The sequence below is a fragment of the Mustela nivalis genome (genome assembly GCF_964662115.1).
Source record: "Mustela nivalis genome assembly, chromosome: 6".
In the NCBI taxonomy this organism is placed as follows: domain Eukaryota; kingdom Metazoa; phylum Chordata; class Mammalia; order Carnivora; family Mustelidae; genus Mustela; species Mustela nivalis.
Genome location: NC_139025.1, coordinates 88,212,569 through 88,239,086, shown reverse-complemented (window position 1 = coordinate 88,239,086; position 26,518 = coordinate 88,212,569). Strand labels below are relative to the sequence as shown.

General features: G+C 39.3%; 1 protein-coding gene across 1 annotated transcript; it reads right to left on the bottom strand.

Moving 5' to 3' along the window:
• Positions 1-16,996: 16,996 nt before the first annotated feature.
• Positions 16,997-18,395, bottom strand: LOC309868197 (serine/arginine-rich splicing factor 3-like). The gene has a single exon (XM_082737744.1). It carries the CDS (start codon positions 18,276-18,278, stop codon positions 17,823-17,825), a length of 456 nt encoding a protein of 151 aa, XP_082593870.1. The 5' UTR covers positions 18,279-18,395; the 3' UTR covers positions 16,997-17,822.
• Positions 18,396-26,518: the final 8,123 nt, after the last annotated feature.

Below are 26,518 nucleotides of genomic sequence, written 5' to 3'. Positions count from 1 at the left end.
CAGGTCCTGGCCTTCTCTAGAAACTCCTCTACAAGCAAATATAGTTACCATATGACCCAGCAAGCCCACTCCTAGGTATATTTCCAAGAGAAATATAAACATATGTCCATACAAAATCTTATACATCAATGTTCATACCAGCATTATTCATAATAGCCCAAACCCAACTTCTCAACTGATGAAAAGATAAATAAAATGTAGGATGGCCATATAATGGAATATTATTCAAAAATAAAAAATGAAGGGGCACCTGGGTGGCTCAGTGGGTTAAGCCGCTGCCTTTGGCTCGGGTCATGATCTCAGGGTCCCAGGATCGGGATCGAGTCCCGCATTGGGCTCTCTGCTCAGCAGGGAGCCTGCTTCCTCCTCTCTCTCTCTGCCTCTCTGCCTACTTGTGATCTCTGTCTGTCAAATAAATAAATAAAATCTTTTTTAAAAAATAAATAAATAAATAAAATTTAAAAATTAAAAAAATAAAAAATGAAGTACTGATACCTGCTACAACATGGAGGGACCTGAAAAACATGCTTAAAGAAAGAAGCTAGAAACAAAAGACTACATATTGTATGATTCCATTTACATAGAATGCCCAGAATAGGTAAATTTACCATGGGCTGGAGGTAGAGGAGAATGGTGAATGTCTGCTTAGGGATTTCTTTATAAGATAATGAAACATTTTAAATTAAGATTGCAATAATAGTTGCATACTTTGTGAATATACTGAATACTTTAAATGAGTGAATATTATGGTATGTGAATTACTTCTCAACAAAGCTGATTTTTTAAAACTTTTTTAAATTTATTTATTTGTCAGCGAGAGAGGGAGAGAGAGTGAGCACAGGCAGACAGAATGGCAGGCAGAGGCAGAGGGAGAAGCAGGCTTCCCGCTGAGCAAGGAGCCTGATGTGGGACTCGATCCCAGGACACTGAGATCATGACCTGAGCTGAAGGCAGCTGCTTAACCAACTGAGCCACCCAGGCGTCCCTCAACAAAGCTGATTTTTTTAAAAAAAATTTTAAAGGCCCAGAATAGTATCATAAAAGAATTATTCTAAGTCACATTATATTGATACTAAAATGATAAAATATTGGCATTTCTCTGGCATTTAAATGATTTGTGGGCACTATAAATGTTCAAAATTGCGACCATCTCAGAAAATATATGCTGCAATAAGATCTTTCCATGATACAGAGACGAAAAGGTGAAAAAAAAGTACAGAGATGATATGCGGTTTTCCTAACAGCCCAGCAAAAATAAGATGGGTTTTGTTTTGGGGTTGTTTTTTTTTTCCCCCAGAGCTTGTGCCAGAATCTATTTCCACATTCTTTGGTGAACGTCCCCTTTTTCTCCCTCATTAACTTAAATATTAAATAGATGCCAATACACTTTAAGAAAAATATTAATTTCCCAAAAGATAATTCTCTGTGTTTTATAACATGGAAATTGAAGAGTATTCATGTGTCAAAACATCAAATTTTACATCTTAAATACACACAATTTTTATTTGTCAGTTATTTGTCAGTTTGTCAGTTTCCCCATCAAAAAGATGGGGAAAAAAAGAATATTCAAGAGAACAGTCAAAAGACAGTACTAAAGCTATCCTTTCTTCATGCAGAACAATCAGCAGGAGCTCCAGATACCTTTAAGCATAAGGTACAGCTGCCTTCCAAGGTGACAGTTTCAGCAGAGATCCAGAAAACTAAGAGTGCCAAAACCATAGTCAGCTAGGCACACCTGCTCATACCCACTTAGAGATAAATTTAAACTGATACCCATTTAGAGATGTATTTCACACATTTATTGACTTGTACATTCACAACCTCCCTTTCCATCCAACCTACATAGCACTTCCATCTTTCTATTTGCCCAGACCTACATGGGGAAAAAGACCTTACCCTGAGAAACAGTAGTGAACCAGAGGCTTTACACATCTGAGTGGCCTAAATGAACACAAACATGCTATAGTTTTACAAAGTAATGATATTTCCTATAAATTCAGTGCTCTCTAACTGACGTCTGCCCTCACCACCTCACCCTCTTCCCTTATTACCTTATGAAAGCAGAAGAAAAATAAAAGTACGTTATAAATCTTGAGCTAATCTAGCCTTTCGAAGATAACAATACAGCTTTTCATGCAGAGCTGTTACCTAATATCTAGGTGGCCTTCTAAGGTTATTCCAGAGAAAAAGATATACCTTTTTCTTAGCTGCAGAAAATGCTTCAGAAAAATCAACATTTTAAGGAACATTTGGACCCAGAGGCCCAGAGAATGTGTTCAGTCTAAGTCAAGGCTCAACACTTAATAACTCCCAGCAATCATGCAAACATGGGATTTCATCCACCTTTTCATTTCTCACCATTGGGAAAAAATCAAAGTATATGTCATTCTGTCCCCTGTCTCTGGCAGGGACTATACCTCAGCCCCCTCTGATGTGGCCTGATCCATCTTCTAAATCTACAGCAAAGGGTGTTTCTTCAACATATATCCATGATGCTGTGTGTATATTTACCATTCACAAGTGAGTTCTTGAATTTATCTCTCAAGTCCACCAAGACCCCTTGGTACTATCACTTGAATGTGTGAAAAGTCTCCTCCCAAACCTAGTTGGTGTATAGACAGGTGGAAAGTAAAAGAGTATTCTTTCCAGATTTCACGAAATAATCACTTGGGGTTTTGACAGTCTTCAGGTGTTTTTAAAATTCCTAAAGATAACACCAAATTTTTATGGGATCCTCTTCATAACTCCGTATTATAATCTTATTATTTAAACACACACACACACACACACACACACACACACACACACACACACACATACCATTTTGCTGCTACAGACTATCCCCTCCTTAGAAAAGGCTTGTGGCTCTAGTATTTAACACATAGGAGGAAATGGTCGGGGGCAGGGGAGAAGCCAAGGCCCAGAGAAGGCATCCACCACAGCACAGAAACATAATTGCAAAGCACAACTCAACAGAAACCCCTGTTGCTCTAAAAGCCCCCACATTCCCACTCCTCAGTGGCTGCAAGCCCTGGGATGCTGGCATTAAACGGTCCCCGAGAATCTCAACCCCGACATGCTGTCTCCAGTTCTGCTTTATTGTTCCTCTCGGGCTGGCTGCTTACAAAATTATGTTTGTTCTACCACTTCCTTTGTCAATACTTCCTCTAGCAGCCAAAACAAACACTCAGCAATACAGCAACACACCAATCTCTGAGCTGGAAAAAAAAAAAGAAAGATAATGAAAACCTCACAGCACACATGTGGCCCAGGAACACAAATGCTCAATTTCTGGGAGAAAAGAAAACAGCTATACTCTGTATTTCTCCTCTCCTTCCCCTCCGTCATCTTTCTTCCCCATCCCACACCGAGAAACCCAGAGGGTTTCTTCACTCTGGGATCCTTGCCAAAGGGTCAAGGACACTAGCTGATCCAAACTCACGGCCCTTCCGGCCCTGCTCTGAAGTTCACATTTGTTCCAGTGGAGCTGGGCGGCTGGGCTCAAGGTCAGCCACACGAGAACTTGTATGTGTTCCGGTGTTGGAAGCACTGCAGTCCAGAAACCTCGTTCATCTAAGGTTTGACCTTTCCTCACAATGGCTCCACTGACTGGGCTTCAGAAACTATGATACGCTGTTTGAGAAGGAACACACTGTGCTAGGAAAAGGCTCTTCACTGGGAGGGAGTTGACCTCAATTCGACTTAGTCTCCTCCATTGCCCCAACCTGGATAAGACTGGGCATATCGTTTGAACCAGGAGGCATCTGCTATAAATGGGGAAATAAAAACCTGACCTGACTAAAAGCAAAGCCAGGTCTCAGTGACAGCTTGAGCTTCCTTCTGGCTGCAGTAGCAATGATTCCTTGATAGTCTAGACCAAGGATGGCAAACTTCATTGTCAAGGGGCAGGTGACACAAATAGGTGACAACAGCTGGACGACTGTATGCTGCTTCTTAAGGGGAAGGCACTATTTGGCATTTGAGAATGTAGGATTCGTTCTGCCAAAAATTCTCTATTTCAAGAGAAGACAGACATTATTTTTTCATATGAAATCTATTGATTTTAAAATTCTGATATCTAATTTTAAATCTTCATAATTTTCTGAAAGCCAAACAAAACAAATCTTCTAGCCCTCTCCACCTCCATCAGTTTGTAACCTTCTGCTTAGAAAGTGGCCCTCAACTAGAAATGATCCTGTTCAGCGAGATATAGGAGAGTTACCTTGTATCAAAATCTCCATGAAGGGCTTTTTAAGCTCTCAATCACAATATACCTTTAGGCATGTATTTCCTCACACCTCCTCCCCACCCCCACCCTATGCTTGCTTTTGCCCCTGAAAACTACTGCATGACTTGATGGGAGTGACTACTGTGGCAACAGAGAAAGATTGACAGTTACAAAAAAGGAAACGCTTATGTTCATTTGGACCATAGAGTTTTATAGTGTTTTCATGTACATTTTCACATAATCATCTCTCTAAAAAAATGAGGGGGAGGTGGAAAAAATGGAAATGATAGAAATTATGTCACTTGCCCAAGGTCACATAGCTGCCAAATGATAGACATAGAATTTAATCCAAGGTCTTCCAATCTGGGACTCTTGAGAGGCCCTGAGTACCCAACCTGCAGACCTCAAGGTAACAGTCCTAGCCCCTGTTACCTTCTTCTAGGCCCTGGCCTACCCTTGCTGTACTGGTATTCTTCCCAAACCTGACATGACCCCTCATCACCTAGAACTTTTGGAGTTCATGGCATACATTTCTGACCATAGCTGACTAGAAGTATATGTACCACTGCCAGACTGCTACCTATAATGATGATAATGGTTTCTTCAAACAAAATGAATATTCCCATCCAAAACTGAATAAATAATAACTCATTTAAAATGGAGTAAAGAAGCCAGAAGGGGGAGATCTCACACCCTAATACTCATGGTCAGTTGCAGACCCCAGCAGAAAGAAGCCTAACTGTTAGCCTGCAGGAGGAAGGAAGAATTTCTCCCTATCCAGCAACAAGATTAGCCAATAAGAAATACCTAAACTTGGCCAGTGAGAAAACTATCACCACCCTGAACTTTTGCTTCCCTCCTATAGACTTCATTTGAGGGAGCCCTCCAATTTCCTGCTTTTCTCTATAAATGCTCCTCTCTTTTGATCTCTAGACTTCCCTTTGTTTGCCATAGCTCATCCTGAATTGCATTCTTTTTTTTTTTTTTTAAAGATTTTATTTATTTGAGAGAGAGACAGTGAGAGAGAACATGAGCGAGGAGAAGGTCAGAGAGAGAAGCAGACTCCCCGCAGAGCTGGGAGCCCGATGCGGGACTCGATCCCAGGACTCCGGGATCATGACCTGAGCCGAAGGCAGTCATCCAACCAACTGAGCCACCCAGGCGTCCCCTGAATTGCATTCTCTCTGCTATTGACACATAAACCCAGTTTGCTGGTTTAAAAAAAAAAAAATGGCTGTTTTACTTTTAAGGTTAACACCCACTATTGGTCAGCCTGGATAAGAAAGGAAACAGAAAAGGAAAAGAATCCCCCTCTCTCTTGGGAAAATAGCATCAGATTCTGGACATGGAGGAAGTGGTCAAGGAAAGAACCCCTGGGGGGAGGTGGACTGACCCTTTCAACACAACATGGCTGGGGCTGAGAAGGAAGGCAGTGAGGCACTCTGTGTAAAGGCATGGCCAATGGGCTCAGGAGTTGGGAAAGCCAACCTGAGGTTTTAAAATGGCTTTTTCTTCATTGTAAACTCCTCTGTTATCCTCAGGCTTTCCATAAACTATTATACATGCCATAATCTTGCCTTTCTTTCCTTACATTTTAAAGAGTTATAGGAGGGGCAGTGTCCACATGTGAATTAATTCAGAGAAAACAGAAAACCCGATGCTGGATGGCTACTGATTGCCCCTCCAGATGTGTTCTCCATCCTTCTCAACTCTATTTCTATGTCCTCTGAGACTAAGTTGTATAGACTACGTATATTGGCTTCTTTGCTCTCAGGTTTCTGGTTAGCTATGTCCAAGGAGATCAGAGGGAGGGAAGGATGAACTTGAGATTAGGGCATTTATTCTACCAGTTCCTGCACCATAGGGTTGAGATGTACTACCTATAGCTATTGACCAGAGATTCCAACTTCTGCCTCAATGGTCTTCTCCATTTGGCACATCACATTCTGGTAACTTCTCCCTTCCTTTGCCTCTTCATTATAGGAGTATTAAGGGGAACTTAAGTTCCAGCTCCAGAGTGCTATACCCTATTGATGCTTTTGTAAGCATCAATTAAACTCTTTTTATTAAACTCTCTTTTATTTTATTTTAGAGTTTTATTAAACTCTCTTTCAATTACCAAAATGAATGTTTATCTGTTTCCTGTTGGGACCCTAACAACCACTTTGTTGTTAACTAATCAAATTAAGGAGTAATTTCCACAGATTAAAAACACACAAATCTTAAGAATTCAATTTAGTAAACTATCATGCATACATATCATGTGACCAGCATTCCAGAAGATAAATGAAACTGCTATAACCCAAAAAGTTTCTTCATGTTCCTCTCAGGGCCACCTCTACCAACCCCAAAGAGGCAACCACTGGATAAAACCACTTTCACAAGATGGAGAAAGGGAAACCAAGAACAAGTTATGGCTGATTGAAATTGACATGTAACAAACGGAAGGGCTCTGGTCCTAAGATAGGATGAGAAAAACTGGGAGGGGAGGTTCAGAAGTGATTTGACTTCCTAAAATCCCCTAAAATAAAAGGCCCAGGGTTATTTTTAATTGGGGATAATAGGTTAGGTAAACCTTAAGGCTAAAGAATTTTAAGATCATACATTGTTTACCCTAAAACTCCATTCTGAAGACACATGATTGAACTAGAAAAAGGGTATAATTACCGGTATTCTGTAACCTGGCATGGGCCTCTCTAATCAATGAAGAATACTGATCTTGGAAGGATCCTGGAAAGTTAACTCAAAGATATACACTCTCTTGAAGAATTCTGAAGGAAGACCTCAGAGAAACTCAGTAGACAGCAGAATGACACAGAGACCAGAAAGCAGTGAAAGCTATGACTAAACAGATGCCATGGGGTAGGCAGGAAAAAAAGAGATTATGTGGTAGTGGAGCAGAATTAGAAAATAGCTCCATCGTCACAATAGTCAAGCACTGGATGTGTGTTTCTAAGGGGATGAAATATGGAAATTACTATAGACATCCCAGCTACTGCTATTGATTTATCCCAAATAACACTCCTGTTCTCTGTGAGGCCTGGATGGGTGAGGAGATGAGGTCTCTTTTCTTTTTCCATGTAATAAATTCCCAATAATTGAGGAAAATTGATTTATCTCTATTCCTTCCGAACTGAAAGAGCTTAGCAAAGTGTAAGACTGAGACATGTCATACAACATAGGCCCAGGAATCATCAACTCTGTTGCTGAGTCATTGGCTGGTTGTGATTTCTTTTCCTTTTTTTTTTTTAAGATTTTATTTATTTATTTGAGAAACAGAGATCACAAGTAGGCAGAGCAGTAGGCAGAGAAAGAGGGAGAAGCAGGCTCCCTGCTAAGCAGAGAGCCCGATGCGGGGCTCAATCCCAGGACCCTGAGATCATAACCTGAGCCAAAGGCAGAGGCTTAACCCATTGAGCCACCCAGGCGCCCCTGGTTGTGGTTTCTACCCATGACAACCTCCCAAATAAGAATACTAGGTAGCCTATGGAAGGAGTTTTAGGGGCCAGGATGTGTGCCTAAGGCTAGAATGTGGGTAGAGGTACAAATGATTTTAAGAAGATTAACACACTAGACTTTGAAGAGAGAAGGTGACACAGGTTAGAAACAAAATTTGAGAGACATAAAATATCTTGAGTAAATAAGATGAGTCATTCATTAACAAATATTGATGAATACTGTGATATGGGATATGAAATAAAACCAAGGTAGGAAGGAAGGAAAGCAGGGAAGGACGGATGTATTCCTGCTCTTGGATAGCTCATAGTACAATGTGACACACTGATTATACTATCAGCCACAACTGACAGGTAACCCATCTGGGTGTGTGTGTGTGTGTGTGTGTGTGTGTGTGTGTTAGATAATCCGTTAAACACACATAACACATTAATCACATTAATACTCAGTAAATGGGAGCAATTATTATTTAATTATAAGGTCATTTTGACTATAAAATTATCTTCCTCTGTCCCCCTCTCCTTGAGAGAATGCTCCAAGGCATACATCACTTGCTGCCAGGCTTGTAGCCATCCTCTTCTTCCATCACACCTAATAGCAGTCTGATTTTTGTCTGGCGCAGCAATTTATCAGGACTGATCCTCTAAGGCAAAGCCCTCCTCCGTCATTCTCTTCCCCTCTGCAAGTTTTCAGTTTTCCAAGATCCCTTGCAGCAAAGAGTTACCACGCGAGGCAAATCTGGCCAATGAGATGTCAGGGCATGTTTGCTGGGGGGAATCTTTTCCTTCCTGGGTGAAAAAAGACTTTCTCTTTCTAGGTATTAGAGCTTGATATCAGAAGCTGCTATAGGCATCTTGTGATCATGAGATGACAAGCACAAGACAGAATGCCAATGTGTTGAGGAAGACCCATGAGGTAAAAAGCCAGAAAGGTCCTAGATCTCTGATACATTTTTATTCCTCTGAACAATACACCACTCCCTCAGTATACTTGGTAAGTAAATAATAAGTGCCTTTACAGTTCAAGCTTTTCTCAATAGGTTACTCTGTCATTTACAACTGACAACAAATTTTCACAATCTTTAAGAAACAGTGTCTAAGCATTAATATCTTCCATCTAGAGTTGCCCTGTCCAATCCAGCAAACACTAGATATATGCAGCTATGACTGAACAACAGAAATGGACATAGTTCAAACTGGGATGTCATATAAGTGCAATATATAAGCCTGGCTTCAAAGATTTAGTACAAAAAGGTGGGGGGAGATAAAATACTTTGTTAATAATTTGTTATTAGTGAAATAATAGTTTGGGTATTTAAATAAAATGCACTATTAAAATTAATTGTACCTGTTTCTGTTTGCTTTTTTTTAATGGAGCTACTAGATGTTTAAAAATATGGGGGCACCTCAGTGGCTCAGTGGGTTGAGCCTCTGCCTTCGGCTCAGGTCATGATCTCAGGGTCCTGGGATGGAGCCCCACGTCCGGCTCTCTGCTGAGTGGGGAGCCTGCTTCCCCCACCCCCTACTCTGCCTGCCTCTCTGTGTACTTGTGATCTCTGTCAAATAAATAAATAAAATATTTTTTAAAATGTATGTGGCTCATGTTATATTTCTATTGGACAGCACTGTCTAGAATATAAAGGCAGATCCACAGGGTATTTAGTTCTGCTGGGAAAGTAGGAGAGGAAGGAACAGATATTAGGACATGGTAGAGGTGGCTCACTCCATGAAATGGCACATGTGAAACTTCTTCATATGCTCTACATTTCTCCATTGACTTTTATTTCTATGTATTTGGAAAACAAAATCAGAACTTGTACTTCATATTGTACAGAGCTGACTTATGTCACTTTGGTTCTTTCTATCACTTTACCAACATTTACAATAGTTCTCCTCTCAGTAGTTGAAGGGACATATGCCCACCCCTTTGTAAATTCTCCACTGTGATGCTACATTAAGCTTACAGGTCAAACTTACACCAGGTGAAAAAGTGGAGCATCTTCCCATCCTCACCTCTCTAAGTCTCTTCCTCCTTCGTCTCCTGATGCTCTCTGTGTTCCTGATGATTCCTGTGATGTTCTACCCTAGGTCTGACCCCATATCAAGTTCCAAGTTTATGTCATCAGAATTTTATCTCTTCATGGCAGCTGATTTCAGTTAAGTATACAAAAGCGATAACCAAACTAAGGGTGCAAAAATTCCCCTCAGGCATGTTTGCATTCTGCATTTTTAAAACAGATCTCCAGTTAACCCATATGATTTGCTCATTGTTCATGTCATTGCTAAGGCAAATCCACATAAGAGAGTGGAAATGGTTTGGCACAGCAGGTCATTTTCATCAGCTGAAATGTGATCAGGTAAGATTTTACCCCCAGGCCTATGCATGATGCTATTCCTACTAATGAAAACGAGTGCCCACACTTAATTTCCCTATCTTTAGACCATGCAGCCTGCTATAACAAAAATACCATACAATGGTGGCTTTAAACAACACAAACTTATTTCTTTCAATTTTGGAGCCTGAGAAACCCCAGAACAAGGCACTAGTAGACTCAGTGTCTGGGGAGAACCTGCTTCCTAGTTCATAGATGGCTATCTTCTTGCTGTGTCCTTAGATGGAAAAAGGGCAAGGGAGTTCTCTGAGGAATCTTTTATAAGGGTTTTAATCCCACTCATGAAGTCTTTGCCCTCATAACTTAATCTCCTCCCAAAGACTCCATCTCCAAATAATATCACATTGGGGGTTAGGTTTCAACATACCAAGTTCAGGGGACATGAACTATTTAGTGTCCTCCCAAGCCACAGCTTATCTGTCAAAGGATAAGTGCTGGCCTTTTTCACACCATTGGATCCATCTTTTAACTCCTACTAGTACACACAAAAAAGAAGTTGATTAAATGTTTATAAAATTTGGGAGGAAGTCAGAAATCAGCTGAAAACTAGGTTCCAGGTTTGAATCCAAAAACCATAAAATTTAATAGATTTCTAAGAAGGACAACTAGGCAGCAAATGGCAAGGAAAATTTTCCAAAGTACTAGAGAGATACAGATAGTGTTCAGTTTAAGATCCCCCGCTGTTCCTATCAACAATACAAAATCCAGTTGGCAATTTCAAGCAGCATATACAATTCAGCTAATCAGAAAAATATGCAAGCAGTTGAGCAGCTGTCTTCTAGACACACTTTAATATGTGGATCTGGAAATCATCCCAAATTCTTGGACAAAACCAAATTAATCAAAAAACCATCAGGGTTACCTTAGCATACATCAACAAGGCAATACTATCTTCAAAAAGTAACATCCTTTGGATCCAAAAAGAGGTTTTTAAGAGAAAAGTCACTGGCCTTGGTGGTTCAGTGGGTTAAAGCCTCTGCCTTTGGCTCAGGTCATGATCTCAGGGTCCTGGGATTGAGTCCCACATTGGGCTCTCTGCTCAGCAGGACCTGATATCTTAATTCAGTTCTGTCGCACTAACTCCATTGGTCTTGAACAAATCACTTTACCTTTCCGAAAGACGCAGTTCAAGGTTTCATCTAACCCTAACATTTGGTGATTTAGTTTTACTGATTAGGTTTCTAACTTGTGCTAATAGCTATTCAATTTAATTTGGGGAAGAATAAAGAAAAGGTGAGTTAACATTTTTATGCCTAACCTATCTAAGATCTATCTAGAAGGATCTACACCAAAATGTTTAAAGTTGTCAGCAGTAAAGATGAATTTTTTTTTCTTTACATGTGTGAAGAGGTCTTTACTAAAGAACAGGATGATAAAAGGGATTTATAACTGTGTAGTGAAGAATTTGGACTTGTTCAAAGAAAACATCTGGCCCGCACCTTTGGCTTCAGAGGTAATCTCTGGGGCCTCCAGAAAGGAATGTCTTTGCCTTGGGTCATACTGGACAGTTAACAGTGTGATTTAGGGCAAGGGGTGGTCCCATCCACATAGTCTTGGGGAAAAGGGGAGAGACTGGCAAAAAAGTAACAATGTGACTTAGGGTAGGGGCTTTGGGTTATACATGATCAGATGAGCCAGAGACTGAGATCAACCATGTGTTCATACCCATGTAAAACATAAACCAGGAAAAAGAACTCTAGACATGGAGGTTCACATGAGCTTCTTTGGTTGGCACTGTTTTATGTATATTGTCACACATCAATGCCAGCCAAGTGATATGTCTCAACTCCATAGGGCAAGGACAACAGAAGCATTTTATGTGGTACTTCTGGACTCTGCCAAACAAGTTTCCTCCCTTGATTGATTTTAATCTGTAATAAGCCATCCATAAATATAATAACTTTCAGTGAATTCTGAGGCTTTCTCATGAATTACCAAACCTGAGGATAGTTTTTGGGATCCTCCAAACTTACAGTTGATATCAGATAGGAGGACAGCCCTGGGGACAAGCCCTCTAATTTGTTGTTGGCCTAAATTCTCTACAATATCACAGCAATGGAAAAAAATTAAAATTTAAGATAGATAAGCTTCTTCCTAGAAACCTTTAACCACTTCCCACAAATCATCCAATAGCCTCCCAAAATGGTCTTTATTCTTCTCCTTTCTCTTCTATTACTCTCCCATGTCTCTACTCTACTCTTTTCCCCCAAATAAATTCTTTATTTTTTGTGAATGTCACCTTTCCTCTTTCTCTTGACTTTCTCTTCTTTTTTTTTTTTTTGAAGATTTTATTTATTTGACAGAGAGAGATCACAAGGCAGAGAGGCAGGCAGAGAGAGAGAGGGAAGCAGGCTATCTACTGAGCAGAGAGCCTGATTCAGGGCTCGATCTCAGGACCCTGAGATCATGACCCGAGCCGAAGGCAGAGGCTTAACCCACTGAGCCACCCAGGCGCCCCTCTCTTGACTTTCTTACATATCCATTTCACTGGCATTTTACTTTCTTATTAAGAGTTATTCTTCTAATTGTATATTTTCAAAATTTTGTATCACAAATACATATATATTTAATATTTTTAAAGATTTATTCATTTATTTTGGAGAGAGAGTGAGTGTGCAAACAGGGGAGGACCAGAGAGGGAGAGGGAGAGGGAGAGAATCTTAAGCAGACTCCATACTGAGCGTGTATCCTGATCTGACACTTAACCAAATGAGCCACCCAGGCGTGTATGTATATATGTATGTATGTGTATATATATATATATATATGTATACATATATATATATATATATATACTGTTTTTTTTTAATAAAAAAGTATCCTCTCTAAAACACATTTTCCAGTCTTGACAGATTCACATAACAAAAATAAACCTGTCCAGCCAGAACAATTAATTGAAAGCAATGTATATTTGTCAGTTTTTTCCAATTGTTGACATTCTGCAATGTAGTTTACATCCCTGAAATTTTCTCTTCTCTTTCAAAGCTTTCTTTAAACTGTGCTTGAGAAGACCTTTGTAGTCTTGCTACCTTTTCCTCTCTTTTCAGTATCTGTTACCTTCTACTAATTATTCTCTGCACTTTTCTAAGTAAATCTTGCTATCCTATCTATTTTTCCCTCTTCTCCTCACCAAATACCACCAATATGTTTAAGTGAGAACCAAAATCATCTATACATACACAGCATACTGACTGTATTAATACGACTTTAATATTCTAAAACATTTATCAGTATAAATTTATTATTCCAGGAAACTTGCCCCTCAAAATAAAAGTTATAAATAAGGTTACTCTTTACTCTAGTAACTTCCTTCCTGAAAGACCAATCAATTCTTCAATAGAAAGTATTAAATTATAGTGTCCAAGACTATAATTTATACTAAGAATTATAATATCTAAGACTCTTGAACTCCCTCTTCAAAAGCCTTACCTTATTAATGTCCACCAATCCTAGACTATAATCTCATGATCTTTATCCACTCCTAACCAAGCCCCTGAGTTGAAAGACCCATCTTCATCTAGGTAGGTCTTCAAAAATCTCAATAAATATCCTGACTTTGTCCTCCTTCTTCTGAGACTCTATTAAGACTATCAAGGCTAGGGAAGGAAAAAAATGAAACAAGATGGGATCGGGAGGGAGACAAACTATAAGAGACTTATAATCTCACAAAACAAACTGAGGGTGGTTTGGGGAGGAGAGGTAGGGAGAGGGTGATTTGGTTACGGACATTGGGGAGAGTATGTGATATGGTGAGAGCTATGAAGTGTGTAAGCCTGACAATTCACAGACCTGTACCCCTGGGGCAAATAATATATTGCATGTTAATAAAAATAATTAATTAAAAAAGACTATCAAGGCTATGTTTTCCCTTACCATGGTAAGAACAAACTCAGCTTTGTGCCATCAAAGATAGTTTTGGTGACATTTTAGGGAGCCAGTATTTGACAAAAGTCCCAGGAATAAAAATAAACTAGCAAGCCATAATTTTCCTTTGTAATTGAGTGTTTATATATTGTGCTTTTGGTGGAGGGGACAGTAAGAAAATGTGTTGCAGGGTGGTAGGGAAGAGAAAGAAATATACAGATGTGTGCTACTTTAAAATTTATAACAGATTTCCACAAACAATATCTCATTTGACCATTATAACAATGCTATGTGGCAGACAGGACCTTATTTTAAAGATAGAGACACTATCAGGGTTCTTATTCTAAAGAAAGAAACACTAGGCTCATAGAGGTTAAATGAGTTTAAGATTTGGGACACGTAAGATGAAACAACTAGAGGAAAACTCCAAAGCAAGGGCCAGCAAACTGCATCAACTAGACCAAATCTGGCCCCTGGCCTGTTTAGCAAGTGAAATTATATTGGAACACAGCCACTTCCATTTCTTTGCATCACTGTCAATGGCTACTTTAGTGCTACAACAGCGTTGCTGAGGAGTTCTGACAGAGACCATATGACCTTCAAAGGCCAACATATTTATAGGTTCACTAACCCCCACTCTAAAGCAAGACACCACAAAAATTAACTCCCAAATAAATTAGATAAAATGATTAAACACCAAAGGCCTTGAAGATGTTAATCAGAAAGTTCATCAGGAAAAGGAATATTTGATAATATAAAGTGACAAAGTGTCAGGTTATAAGGTTTCTAAATAATACTAAAGAGTCCTTCTGGGTACTTCTCAGCCCACATACAGATTGCACTGATACAAGGAACTGAAATTGTATCGGTTAAGAAAGATCACTCAGGGGCACCTGGGTGGCTCAGGAGCTTGATGCCTCTGCCTTCGGCTCGGATCGTGGTCCCGGGGTCCTGGGATTGGGCCCCGCATCGGGTTCTCTGCTCGGCGGGGAGCCTGCTTCCCTTCCTCTCTCTCTGCATGCCTCTCTGCCTACTTGTGATCTCTCTCTCTCTGTCAAATAAATAAATAAAATTAAAAAAAAAAAAAAAGAAAGAAAGAAAGATCACTCAGCCAGCACTGCAGGCATCTATGCAGTAGCAAATAGGAACATAAACAGTTACAGCAATAAAAACTCTGTTGATGAAATTTGAACTTTAAAGATATAGAACATCTGAAAATATTAGGAGAACTCTCAATAATCACTGAATAAGCAGTAACTGCGAAAGGAAACCAGTCTGACATGAACAGGCATGAATTCTCAGGAAAAACATCCATAGCTTAGCAGGTAGCAGTCAGCATTCTCAGAACTCACAGAATGAGTTATGTCTGCTTTCTTACTTGTCCTCTGCAGCCTGAACTTCAGCCTCTGCAGAGACCTCCCTGCTTCCAGGCCTGCTCCCCTACAGCCTACTCTCCAGACAAATGGTCCTTTTACAAGGGCACTTATATCACATTACGGCTTTGCTTCAAACTCTCCAGCTCTTCCCATTTTTACCAGAGGAAGGTTTTCCATGAAGCTAATAAAGCTGATTCAGGGCCGGCACTTGCACTTAGCCCTTCTGAGGCCCTGCAATATATCTGCAAGTTTTTGTTTCTGTTTAATTTATAAAATGAGATATTTTAACCACAACTATCTCTTCTGAATGTCCCCTCTGTCACAACTCTCTTCGAGTCAAGTGGTGCTAGAATAGCCAAATACATAGGAATCTAGTGAAGGAGAGGTTGGGTTAGAGAAGTATTTATTTGTTTGTTTGTTTGTTTGTTTATTTATTTCTGTAATTTATTTCAGAGGGGAGAGAGACAGCATGTGCAAGCAGGGGGAGGGGCAGGGAGAGAGGGAGAGAAGCAGCAGACTCCCACTGAGCAGGGAGTCCATACATGGGGCTCAATCTCACAACCCTGAGATCATGACCTGAGCTGAAATCAAGAGCTGGACACTTAACAATCTGAGCACCAAGGCACCCCTAAAGAAGCATTTAGTTCGAGTCAGTATTATTGTGGTTCATAATTTATTTCACTGTATAGTGTTTGCTGGTATAGAAGTGGCTTCCAACTGTGCTACCTGTGCCAGCATACACCATGACATTAAAGTTAAGAGCTAGAGGTCTTCATCATAACAGTAATACATGTCTAATGGAGAAGAAAAGGGGTTTGAAACGTATGGAGCCAGAAGCTAGTCTGTGGAAACTTCTTATAAATCTTGTAGTTCATGTAAGAAAAAAATTAGAAAAGCTTTCCCAAATATGACAACAATTCTAAAAATGTACACAGCATTACCAATAATGAGTTGTGAAATCAGAGGGGATTTTTCTACATTGTGAATAAAAAATAAACAAATTTTGACCAAACTAAAGGAAAGCTGTATTTTCTTCCTATTCTCCCTATAGAACATGATATTACAAAATAATGTGTTAAGCGCCAAAGAGATTTTAGCCAGAAATGATGACATAATTCTTTTTTTAAAATTTTACTGTATTTTTTTCAGTGTTCCAAAATTCATTTTTTATGCACCACACCTAGTGCTCCATGCAATACATGTCCTCCATAGTACCTACCACCAGGCTCATCCCACCACTGCAAAAACCCTGTTTGTTTCTCAGAGTCCACAGTCTCTCATGTTTTGTCTCCCCCTCCAATTTTCCCTAAGTTACTTCTCCGTCTCCCAATGTCTTCCGTTTTATTCCTTATGGTCCACAAGTAAGTGAAACCATATGATAATTGACTCTCTCTGCTTGACTTATTTTACTCAGCATAATCTCCTCCAGTCCCATCCATGTTGATGCAAAAGTTGGGTATTCATCCTTACTGATGGAGGAATAATACTCCATAGTATATATGGACCATATCTTCTTTATCCGTTCATCCATTGAAGGGCATCTTGGTTCCTTCCACAGTTTGGTGACTGTGGCCACTGCTGCTATGAACATTGGGGTACAGATGGTCCTTCTTTTCACTACATCTGTATCTTTGTGGTAAATACCCAGTAGTGCAATTGCAGAATCATAGGATAGCTCTATTTTTTTTTTTTGTAACCAAAACTTTAATCCCATATTACAAATGACAGCATGAAAAAAAAATCTTTCACAGTAACTCAAAGTTCAGCTCTACAATGTACCCTTAAACTGGCAGAACACTGGTATCTTTAATAGTTTCAAATTACCAAATAGAGAATGTTACAAAGAGCCATGTTTTCATATACAGCAATCACGTAAGGAACTTATGACCTAAAACAAAGGTAAACTAACTTTCTTGAAACTTCCAATTCTATACCAACTGGACACCCTGCCCAGTACGAAGACTAGTTGGATTCTTTTTTTTTTTTTTAAACCTCTAATCTAGTTTAATAGTGCAGCTGAATTTTTATTGCTGGCTTGTGTTCACACCAGCTTTTAAAGACTGCTTATTTAACTACAGCTGCATACTATTATCCCAGCTATAGAAAGACTTCATTCAATTTTTGCCAGTTTTGTTCTCATAATATTAAATGTCAAGGTTTAGCTGGGCAGGAGTAAGAGGTTTATTATCAGTCTATATAAGACAAAACTTCAAAGCAAATTCAATTTTGCTTAAGGGAACATTGTAAAGTAACAATTCTTGATATTACATGCCTCGTATGATCCATTCAAATCATAGAGAATTACATCTTTATGTGTCACTGTTCCAAGAGAAAAACAAATGTGAACAGCTAAAACATCTTAAAAATGCACCAAGCTTATGAAGTCGCAAACAAAACTTGAATTTTCTGTACATACTCCTGTCAAATGAAGTTATTTCCTGTACACCACTCCTCTTGCAAACTGGTCTTCTATTTCCTTTCATTTGATCTAGATCGGCTACGAGACCTAGAAAAGGATCGGGACGGCTTGTGATTTCTCTCCCGAGACAGGGATCTCTCTCCTCCTATCTCTAGAAAGGGACCTGCTCCGGCTGCGGGAGAAGCTTCTCCGTCTTGGAGATCTGCGGCGAGGTGGAGGACTTCTTCTCCGATAATCATCTCGAGGGCGACGACCCCAAGACGGAGGTGGGCCACGATTTCGACTTCTCTTTTCACCATTCGAGAGTTCCACTCTTACTCGGCAGCCACATAATGTTCTCCCATCTAGTTCTCGGACAGCATCGGCTGCATCTCGGGGATCTTCAAATTCAACAAAAGCAAAGGCGGGAGGGTTTCTAGCAACCCACACACTTCGGAGTGGTCCATAATAGCCAAAAGCTCGTTCCAATTCAGTCTTGTTACCGTTGTTTCCAAGATTACCTACATAAACCTTACAGTCCAATGGACAGGAATCACGATGCATTTCGAGATCGTGGATTAGAAAGCTGACGCTCAAATCAACACACCCTCGGATGGGTCTTCCCACTTCCCAACCCTCCCGGCTCCAGCAGATGCTCTCGCTGACCCGGCGTCCACGAAATGGCCAGGGTAGCTCTATTCTTGAGGAATCTCCACACTGTTTTCCAAAGTGGCTGTACCAACTTGCATTCCCACCAACAATGTAAGAGCGTTCCCCTGTCTCCACATCCTCTCCAACACTTGTTGTTTACTGTCTTATTGATTTTGACCATTCTAACTCATGTAAGGTGGTATCTCAATGTGGTTTTGATTTGAATCTCCCTGATGGCTAATGATGATGAACATTTTTTCATGTGTCTGTTAGCCATTTGTATGTCTTCTTTGGAGAAATGTCTGTTCGTGTCTTCTGCCCATTTTTTGACATCATTATCTGTTTTATGTGTGTTGTGTTGAGGAGTTCTTTATAGATTTTGGATATCAGCCCTTTGTCTGTACTGTCATTTGTGAGTATCTTCTCCCATTCCGTGGGTTGCCTCTTTGTTTTGTTGACTGTTTCCTTTGCTGTTCAGAAGCTTTTGATCTTGATGAAATCCTAAAAGTTCATTTTTGCTTTTGTTTCCTTTGCCTTTGGAGACATATCTTGAAAGAAGTTGCTATGGCCAATGTCAAAGAGGTTACTGCCTATGTTCTCCTCAGGATTTTGATAGATTCCTGCCTCACGCTGAGGTCTTTTATCCAATGAGTTTATCTTTGTGTATGGTATAAGAGAATGGTCAAGTTTCTTCTTCTACACATAGCTGTCCAATCTTCCCAGCACCATTTGTTGAAGAGACCATCTTTTTTCCACCATATATTTTTCCCTGCATTGTCAAAGATTATTTGACCATAGAGTTGAGGGTCCATATCTGGGCTCTCTATTCTGTTCCACTGACCTATGTGTCTGTTTTTGTGCCAGTACCATGCTGTCTTGGTGATCATGGCTTTAGTAGTAAAGCGTGAAATCAGGCAATGTGATGCCCCCAGTTTTGTTTTTCTTTTTCAACATTTCCTTACCAATTCAGGGTCTCTTCTGGTTCCATACAAATTTTAGGATTCTTTGTTCCAGCTCTTTGAAAAATGCCAGTGGAGGTAATTCTTAACTCGGTGATGAGTAACAGAAAAGGGTGGCTAGAACCTGGGTTTTAGACAGCATCTTAACAAAGAATAATAAATTTGTAGAGAAATGACAAGATAAAGGAAAAAGGATTTTGGCAGTTAGGAATAGCAAACTGTGGGAAGGTAAACTTATGGGGGAAAGAAAAGGGTTGTCCTGACATTTGTTAGGTAGGTTTCTATCTTTTGACTGATAGTAATCTCTAGTGATTAAGGGTTTTACCCTTCCTGGTATGATTTCCCTTTCCTGGTTATGAGAGCTGGGAAGGCAAAGAGATTTTTTTTGCTTCTGCTATTCCTCACTGTTTTCAGCTCAAAATAATCATGCCAAAGTAGCATATTTAGAGATAGCATAATCTGATCCCCTACACTGGTATTTGTCACTGCTTTAAAACTGATCATTTCTTGTGACTTTTATTTCCATTCCAAATCAGTATTTAGGTTTGTACCTAATGTTGTATTCTTTTATGTATGGCAGGCCCACAGGGCTGTGAAATTTCAAACCCCACAAATCTTGGATATACTCTTAAATCCTAGAGCTAAATACAAGGCCCTTATAATTGGCCTGGGAAGTTTTGCATGACAGGTCCTACTACTCTTGGACTCATCTTCAACATTTCTATCCTTTTCTCCATTCATGCCACTATAGCCATTTGTTATTCCTAGATCACACTCAACACATTCCTGCCACAGGACTCTCACACTGGCTATTTGTTCTGTCTAAAATGCTCTTTCCCTAAATGTCACCATGACTCTTCTTAGTTTCTTCAGGGCTCTGCCAAAATATTGCCTTCACAGAGCAGACTTTCCTGATGACACAAAATAGCATGGTCCTCCAGCTCCCATCACTTTTTATCATCTTTCTTTGCTTTATTTTCTTAACAATTAGCATCACTTAGTGCATTAAATAACTATTTGTTGATTACCAATTTCCCCAAGTAGAATATAAGCCTCAACAGAGACTCTTATTTACTTTAGTATCCCCTGGCCTAGAGTAAGTTCTGGGTCATACTCGGTTCTTTAAAATTATTTGATGAATGAATGAATAAATGAACAAAAGAATAAATGAGTGAATCCCTGAATTTAGAAGGATTAGTAGGAAATACAAGACCAGATCATGGCCATACCTTACTCTGTTTTCAATTTGTTACATATAATTCATAGTTTGATAAAAGATACCTGATTCATTAGAGAAAATAATTTTAGTTCTTATAGCTACATAAAAAGAGGCCAAAGAACCTGTTTAAGCATTACTGAGGACAACTAATTAAACTATGTAGACACAGATGGGGCTCTTTCTAAGAGGTACATTAGGTGAGCCAGATTTTTACCACCTAGCACTGGACTGAGGCGCATTCCAACTGGTTGATAACACTCCTTTCACAATATCGTAATCCTGTAGTATAAACTGCCTTTTCAAAATGGCCCTAAAACTATGACATGCTATCCACTTCTTTTGGTACAGATAGATATTCTTATAGCCTGGAAATTTTCTCTAAAGAACAAGTTATCTGCCTCAAACACATCTAATACACAGTGGTGGGAAAAGACTAATAGTTAAAACTAGCATAAACTTTATTCTATTGGAAAGGAATAGTGGAAAATGCCTGTCCTCTCAACGGAGAAATTTCCCTGGTTAGTCAATGTGACAGTTCCTAGTTCTATTTGTGAAAACTTCTCTACTTTTACTTCCATAGCCTCTGGTTCTCCCCTCTAGTGATATTCTTTAATCATATTTTCAATGCCCATACCTGAGATGGGCATTCAAGAGAAAGTTCTCTAATTTTGGCAGCCCCTGCATGTCACCACAAGTTTAGACACACAAGGATTGCCTTTGAGTCTCAATTATATGCAGTTTATGATGGTGCTTGCATTAACTTTAACAATAAAGTTCCTTTCAAAAACTTGACAGATTCAGTCTACTTGCTTCTGGTCAATTCCCCACACTAGAAACCACAGTTAAAGATTTTGTCTAGACATAGTCTTTAAGGCTAAGAATTTTTATCTTCCTGCTGCTAGATCCTGTGCTCTCCCAAATCCTTTGGCTTTTCACACACATAATCAGGTCTTTGTGGTAAGAAGCTCCAGTTTTGTCAGTCTTAAGGGTGCCACTTTCTCGTCTCCACTTGTTTTTTTGTTTTGTTTGATTTTTTTTTTTTTTTTTGGTCTCTTGTTTTAACTTGAGTTACCAATGACAGCTAAGAAAGCTTCTCCGACCCTGCAAGAGTATAAACTACAAAACTCTGGTCATTTAGAATGGAGGTCACAATGAGTACCTTTCTTAGCAAAACTCTTCCTTTCTGCTCAGAGATGAGCTATCTAACTTAAGTTTGCCTCTCCAAATAGGGCTTCTTTGTTAACAGCCACTAAAAAAAGCCAATACACATATACACATAAACATCCTGAATTTTTCCTTCCATTTCCCATGCCACTACAACCTCTGTCAACATGTGGTCTGCATTCTAAGACATATCGGGCAACTGGTTACTTAAATGTTTTGCCACGTTGAAAGTTTCCAGCTTAAGACAGCTGGGTCCTCAATGCCCACTCCAACCTATCTCTTAAAGGGTGTTACTTGCAGCATTCCACTTTCATGACCCAAATTCTGTATTAGTTATAAAAGATTTCTATTGAAAATCATAAAAGCTACAGCTTAAACAAATACAAAATATTTTTCTCACATAAGAAATCTAGATATAAGTGAGTACTGGCATTGCTTCAAAGGTGTCAAGGCCCTGAATCAGCATCTCTGTGACCCTTTTGCCCTAACTGCAGCATATCAGCATAGCACATTCAACGGCAGGCAACCAATAGCAGAGTCAGGCAAAGCACTTCTCAGCTTCTGCCTCTTATATCAAGAAGTAAAATCCTCCCCAAAGCCCTCCAACAGTCTTCTACTTAAATTACATTGGCCAGAATTAGATCATAAGCCTACTTACCCGTAGATCCTTGGTTAGGCCTACCTTCAATGAAGTCAAAGGATCTCTAAGGAAAAAAACAAAATGGGGGTCCTGTTAGCAAAGAAGAAGAGCAGGTAATGATTTGTGTAGTCAAACGACTGTCTGTCACTGTACTGGTTCCAACAAAGTTGGCAGAAGCCTCAAGTGGAAATTTTAAAAATTAAAAATAAATGCAACCTCCTCCAAACTTTTCTCATGCCATTTGCAAATTGCATGCTACAACTATAGGTTGCACCTAAACTACAAAAACAAGCTATATTAGTTCTCTACTGCTGCATAACAAATATTTATCAGATTAAATTTATCACCTCTCTATTATCTCATAATTGTGTAGGTGAGAAGTCTTGATTGTTTCTTTTTTTTTTTAAATAGATTTTTTTTTAAGATTTTTTTTTTTTTTTTTGAGATTCACTCTATTTATTTATTCACTTAATTTTTGGCTTAGAGTTGTTTTTATTTTTATTTATTTTTTATTATGTTATGTTAATCACCATACAGTACATAATTAGTTTTTGATGTAGTGTTTCATGATTCACTGTTTGCATATAACACCCAGTGCTCCATGCAGTACGTGCCCTCCTTAATATCCAACACCAAGCTAACCCATACCCCCACCTCACCTCCCCTCTAAAATCCTCAGCTTGTTTCCCAGGGTCCATAGTCTCTCATGGTTCCTCTCCCTCTCCGATTTCCCCTCCTTCATTTTTCCTTTCCTTCTCCTATTGTCCTCCATGTTATTCCTTATGTTCCATAAATAAGTGAAATCATGATAATTGACTTTCTCTGCTTGACTTACTTCATTCAGCATTATCTCCTCCAGTCCCATCCATGCTGATACAAAAGTTGGGTATTCATCCTTTCTGATGGCTGAGCAATATTACATTGTTTATATGGACCACATCTTCTTTATCCATTCATCTGTTGAAGGGCATCTTGGATCTTTCCACAGTTTGGTGACTGTGGCCATTGCTGCTATGAACATTGGGGTGCATATGGTCCTTCTTTTCACTACATCTGTATCTTGGTCATTTGCTAGGTCATAGGGTAGCTCTATTTTAATTTTTTGAGGAACTTTCACAGTTTTCCAAAGAGGCTGCACCAACTTGCATCTCCACCAATAGTGTAAGAGGCTTCCCCTTTATCCACAACCTCTCCAACATTTGTTGTTTCTTGCCTTATCAATTTTTGCCATTCTAACTGTTGTAAGATGGTATCGCAATGTGGTTTTGATTTGAATTTCCCTGATGGCTAATGATGATGAACATTTTTTCATGTGTCCGTCAGCCATTCATATGTCTTCTTTTGAGAAGTGTCTGTTCATGTCTTCTGCCCATTTTTTAACTGGGTATTAGTTTTTTTGAGTGTTGAGTTTGGAAAATTCTTTATAGATCTTGATATCAGCCCTTTTTCCATACTATCATTTGCCAATATATTCTCCCATTCCATGGGTTGTCTCTTTGTTTTGCTGACTGATTCCTTTGTTGTGGAGAAGTTCTTTATCTTGATGAAGTCCCAAAGTTCATTTTCACTATTGTATCCCTTGCCTTTGGAGATGTGTCTTGAAAGAAACTGCTGTGGCTGATGTCAAAGAGAGTATTGCCTATGCTCTCCTCTAGGATTTTGATGGATTCCTGTCTCACATTGAGGTCTTTCATCCATTTTGAGTTTATCTTTGTGCAAGGTGTAAGAGAACAGTCAAGTTCCATTTTTCTGTATATAGCTGTCCAATTTTCCCAGCACCATTTGAAGAGATAGGTTCCCCCCCGCCTTGGATATTTTTTTCCTGCTTTGTCGAAGCTTATTTGACCATAGAGTTGAGGGTCCATATCTGGGCTCTCTATTCTGTTCCACTGGTCTATGTGTCTGTTTTTTTTTTTTTTTTTTTTAAAGATTTTATTTATTTATTTGACAGAGAGAAATTACAAGTACACTGAGAGGCAGGCAGAGAGAGAGAGAAGGAAGCAGGCTCCCTGCTGAGCAGAGAGCCCGATGCGGGACTCGATCCCAGGACCCTGAGATCATGACCTGAGCCGAAGGCAGCGGCTTAACCCACTGAGCCACCCAGGCGCCCCTATGTGTCTGTTTTTGCGCCAGTACCATGCTGTCTTGGTGATCCCAGCTTTGTAATATAGCTTGAAATCAGGCAATGTGATGCCCCCAGTTTTGTTTTGTTTTGTTTTGTTTTTTCAATATTTTCTTGGCAATTCAGGATCTTTAATTTAAGATTTTATTTATTATTTATTTGAGAGAGACAGAGATAATGAGAGAGAGCACATGGGCAGGGAGAGGGAGAAGCAGGCCTCATGCTGAGGAGGGAGCCCAATACCGAGCTCAATCCCAGGATTCTGGGCTCATGACTTGAGCTGAAGGCAGACACTTAACCAACTGGGCCACCCAGGTGCCCCTTGATTGGTTTTTCCACATAAGGTCTCACAAAGCTGAAGTCAAGGTGGGGTTCTAGGGAAGAATCCACTTATAGGTCCATTTGTGTTGTTGGTAGAATTCAGTGCTTTATGGTTATAGGACTGAGGTCTCTGTTTCCTTGCTAACTATCAGCTGAGGGTCTCTCTCAGCAACTGAAGATTGATCTCTGATCCTTGAATGTGACCTCTTCCAACTTCAAAGTCAACAATGACATGTCAAATCCTTCTTCTGCTTCCAATTTTGACTTTCTTTTCTGCTACCAGCTGGAGAAACCTCTTATTAAATGGTAATAGGCTAGATGGGCCCACACTGATAATCTCCTGATTCTACAGTCTACTGATTAATACCTTTAATTACATCTGCAAAATCTCTTTCACCCTATAAAGTAATAAAATCACCAGGATAACCCCAGGAAGTTAGAGGTCAAAGAAGCCATCTTGGAATTCTGACTACCACACAAGTTGTCACAGCTGAAATTCTGAAAACAAATTATTTATGACTGCTCCCATTTACTAGAAAAAAATAAATTATTTTATTACCTAACTTTTAAATTATTAAGTGTATCTCCAAAAAAGATGTCTCTTCTTAAAAATTATAAAAGAAAGCTAAATAAGGAATAAATGTTTCTGTAAAACAGATAATGTTTTAACATCACAGAAGTTAGGGAATAAAAGATTTAAACATATGTTAAAAAGAACTTGGTAAGTGTTTCCAAGTTAAGTTGAATGTTTTCTCAAAATAATACTATCTAGTTATGAGAATCACAAAACTGTGAAATGAAAGTTAATTTTAATACATTTAAATGCTGTTTTATTACATTTGTGTAAGTCCCCTAGTTTGAAGAGAACGAGATATACAGTGTTCATGAATAGAAAATCATGTGTCTCCTTGATCCCAATTAAATAAGTATTAACAAATATTTAAAGATTATCATCTGATGGTGCCAACATAGCCTGGTCCCATTTCATATCATATTGTGAACAGTATACAAATACATGTGCTAAATGAGTATTTATGAATCACTGATGGAAAAATCTGCACATAGGTGAAGCTGGCCCCCTAGACAAGCACAGCATTGTGGGCATGTCCACTGTACTACAGGTTCTTCAGGGGCCAAAACCGCAGAGCTAAGTGGTAAAGGAACAAGGTAGAAAAGGAGATGCCAGGGGAAAATATAGGAAATTTTCCTAACTATCAGAGCCCAGAGGAGCTAAACACAGCCTGACTGTCCAAACACCACCTATACCTGCTAATATTTTACCCTTCCTGATTTCCTAAGGCAGATGAAAAGGTCACTTTTTCTCCACATTCCTCAGCCTGCATTCTGACCCTTGGGAACCCTCTTTCCCCTTCACAGCTGCTCTTTGAATTTACAAATTTAACAGATTTCACTGTCTGGGCTTTTTCCTCAATGAAAACATCCCTAAGAATTGATCAACAGGGAAGTCATTTTCCAAATAATCTCTTAAAAGTTATCACCATCTTCGATCTTGCTCCCCCCCAAATCCACTATACACACATTTTCCCCCTTCCCACCCCAGCCTAAAAGAACTCTTTTATAGCTAGTTTTGCTCCTATACATATTCCACAACGTGAAGGAAGTTTCTAGACTTACTTTTTACAGTTTGAAAAATTCATAACCAGAAACCTACTGTCCAAACAGGCTATAAATCCATATCCCTCTTGAATTTTTTTCTCACTCACAGAC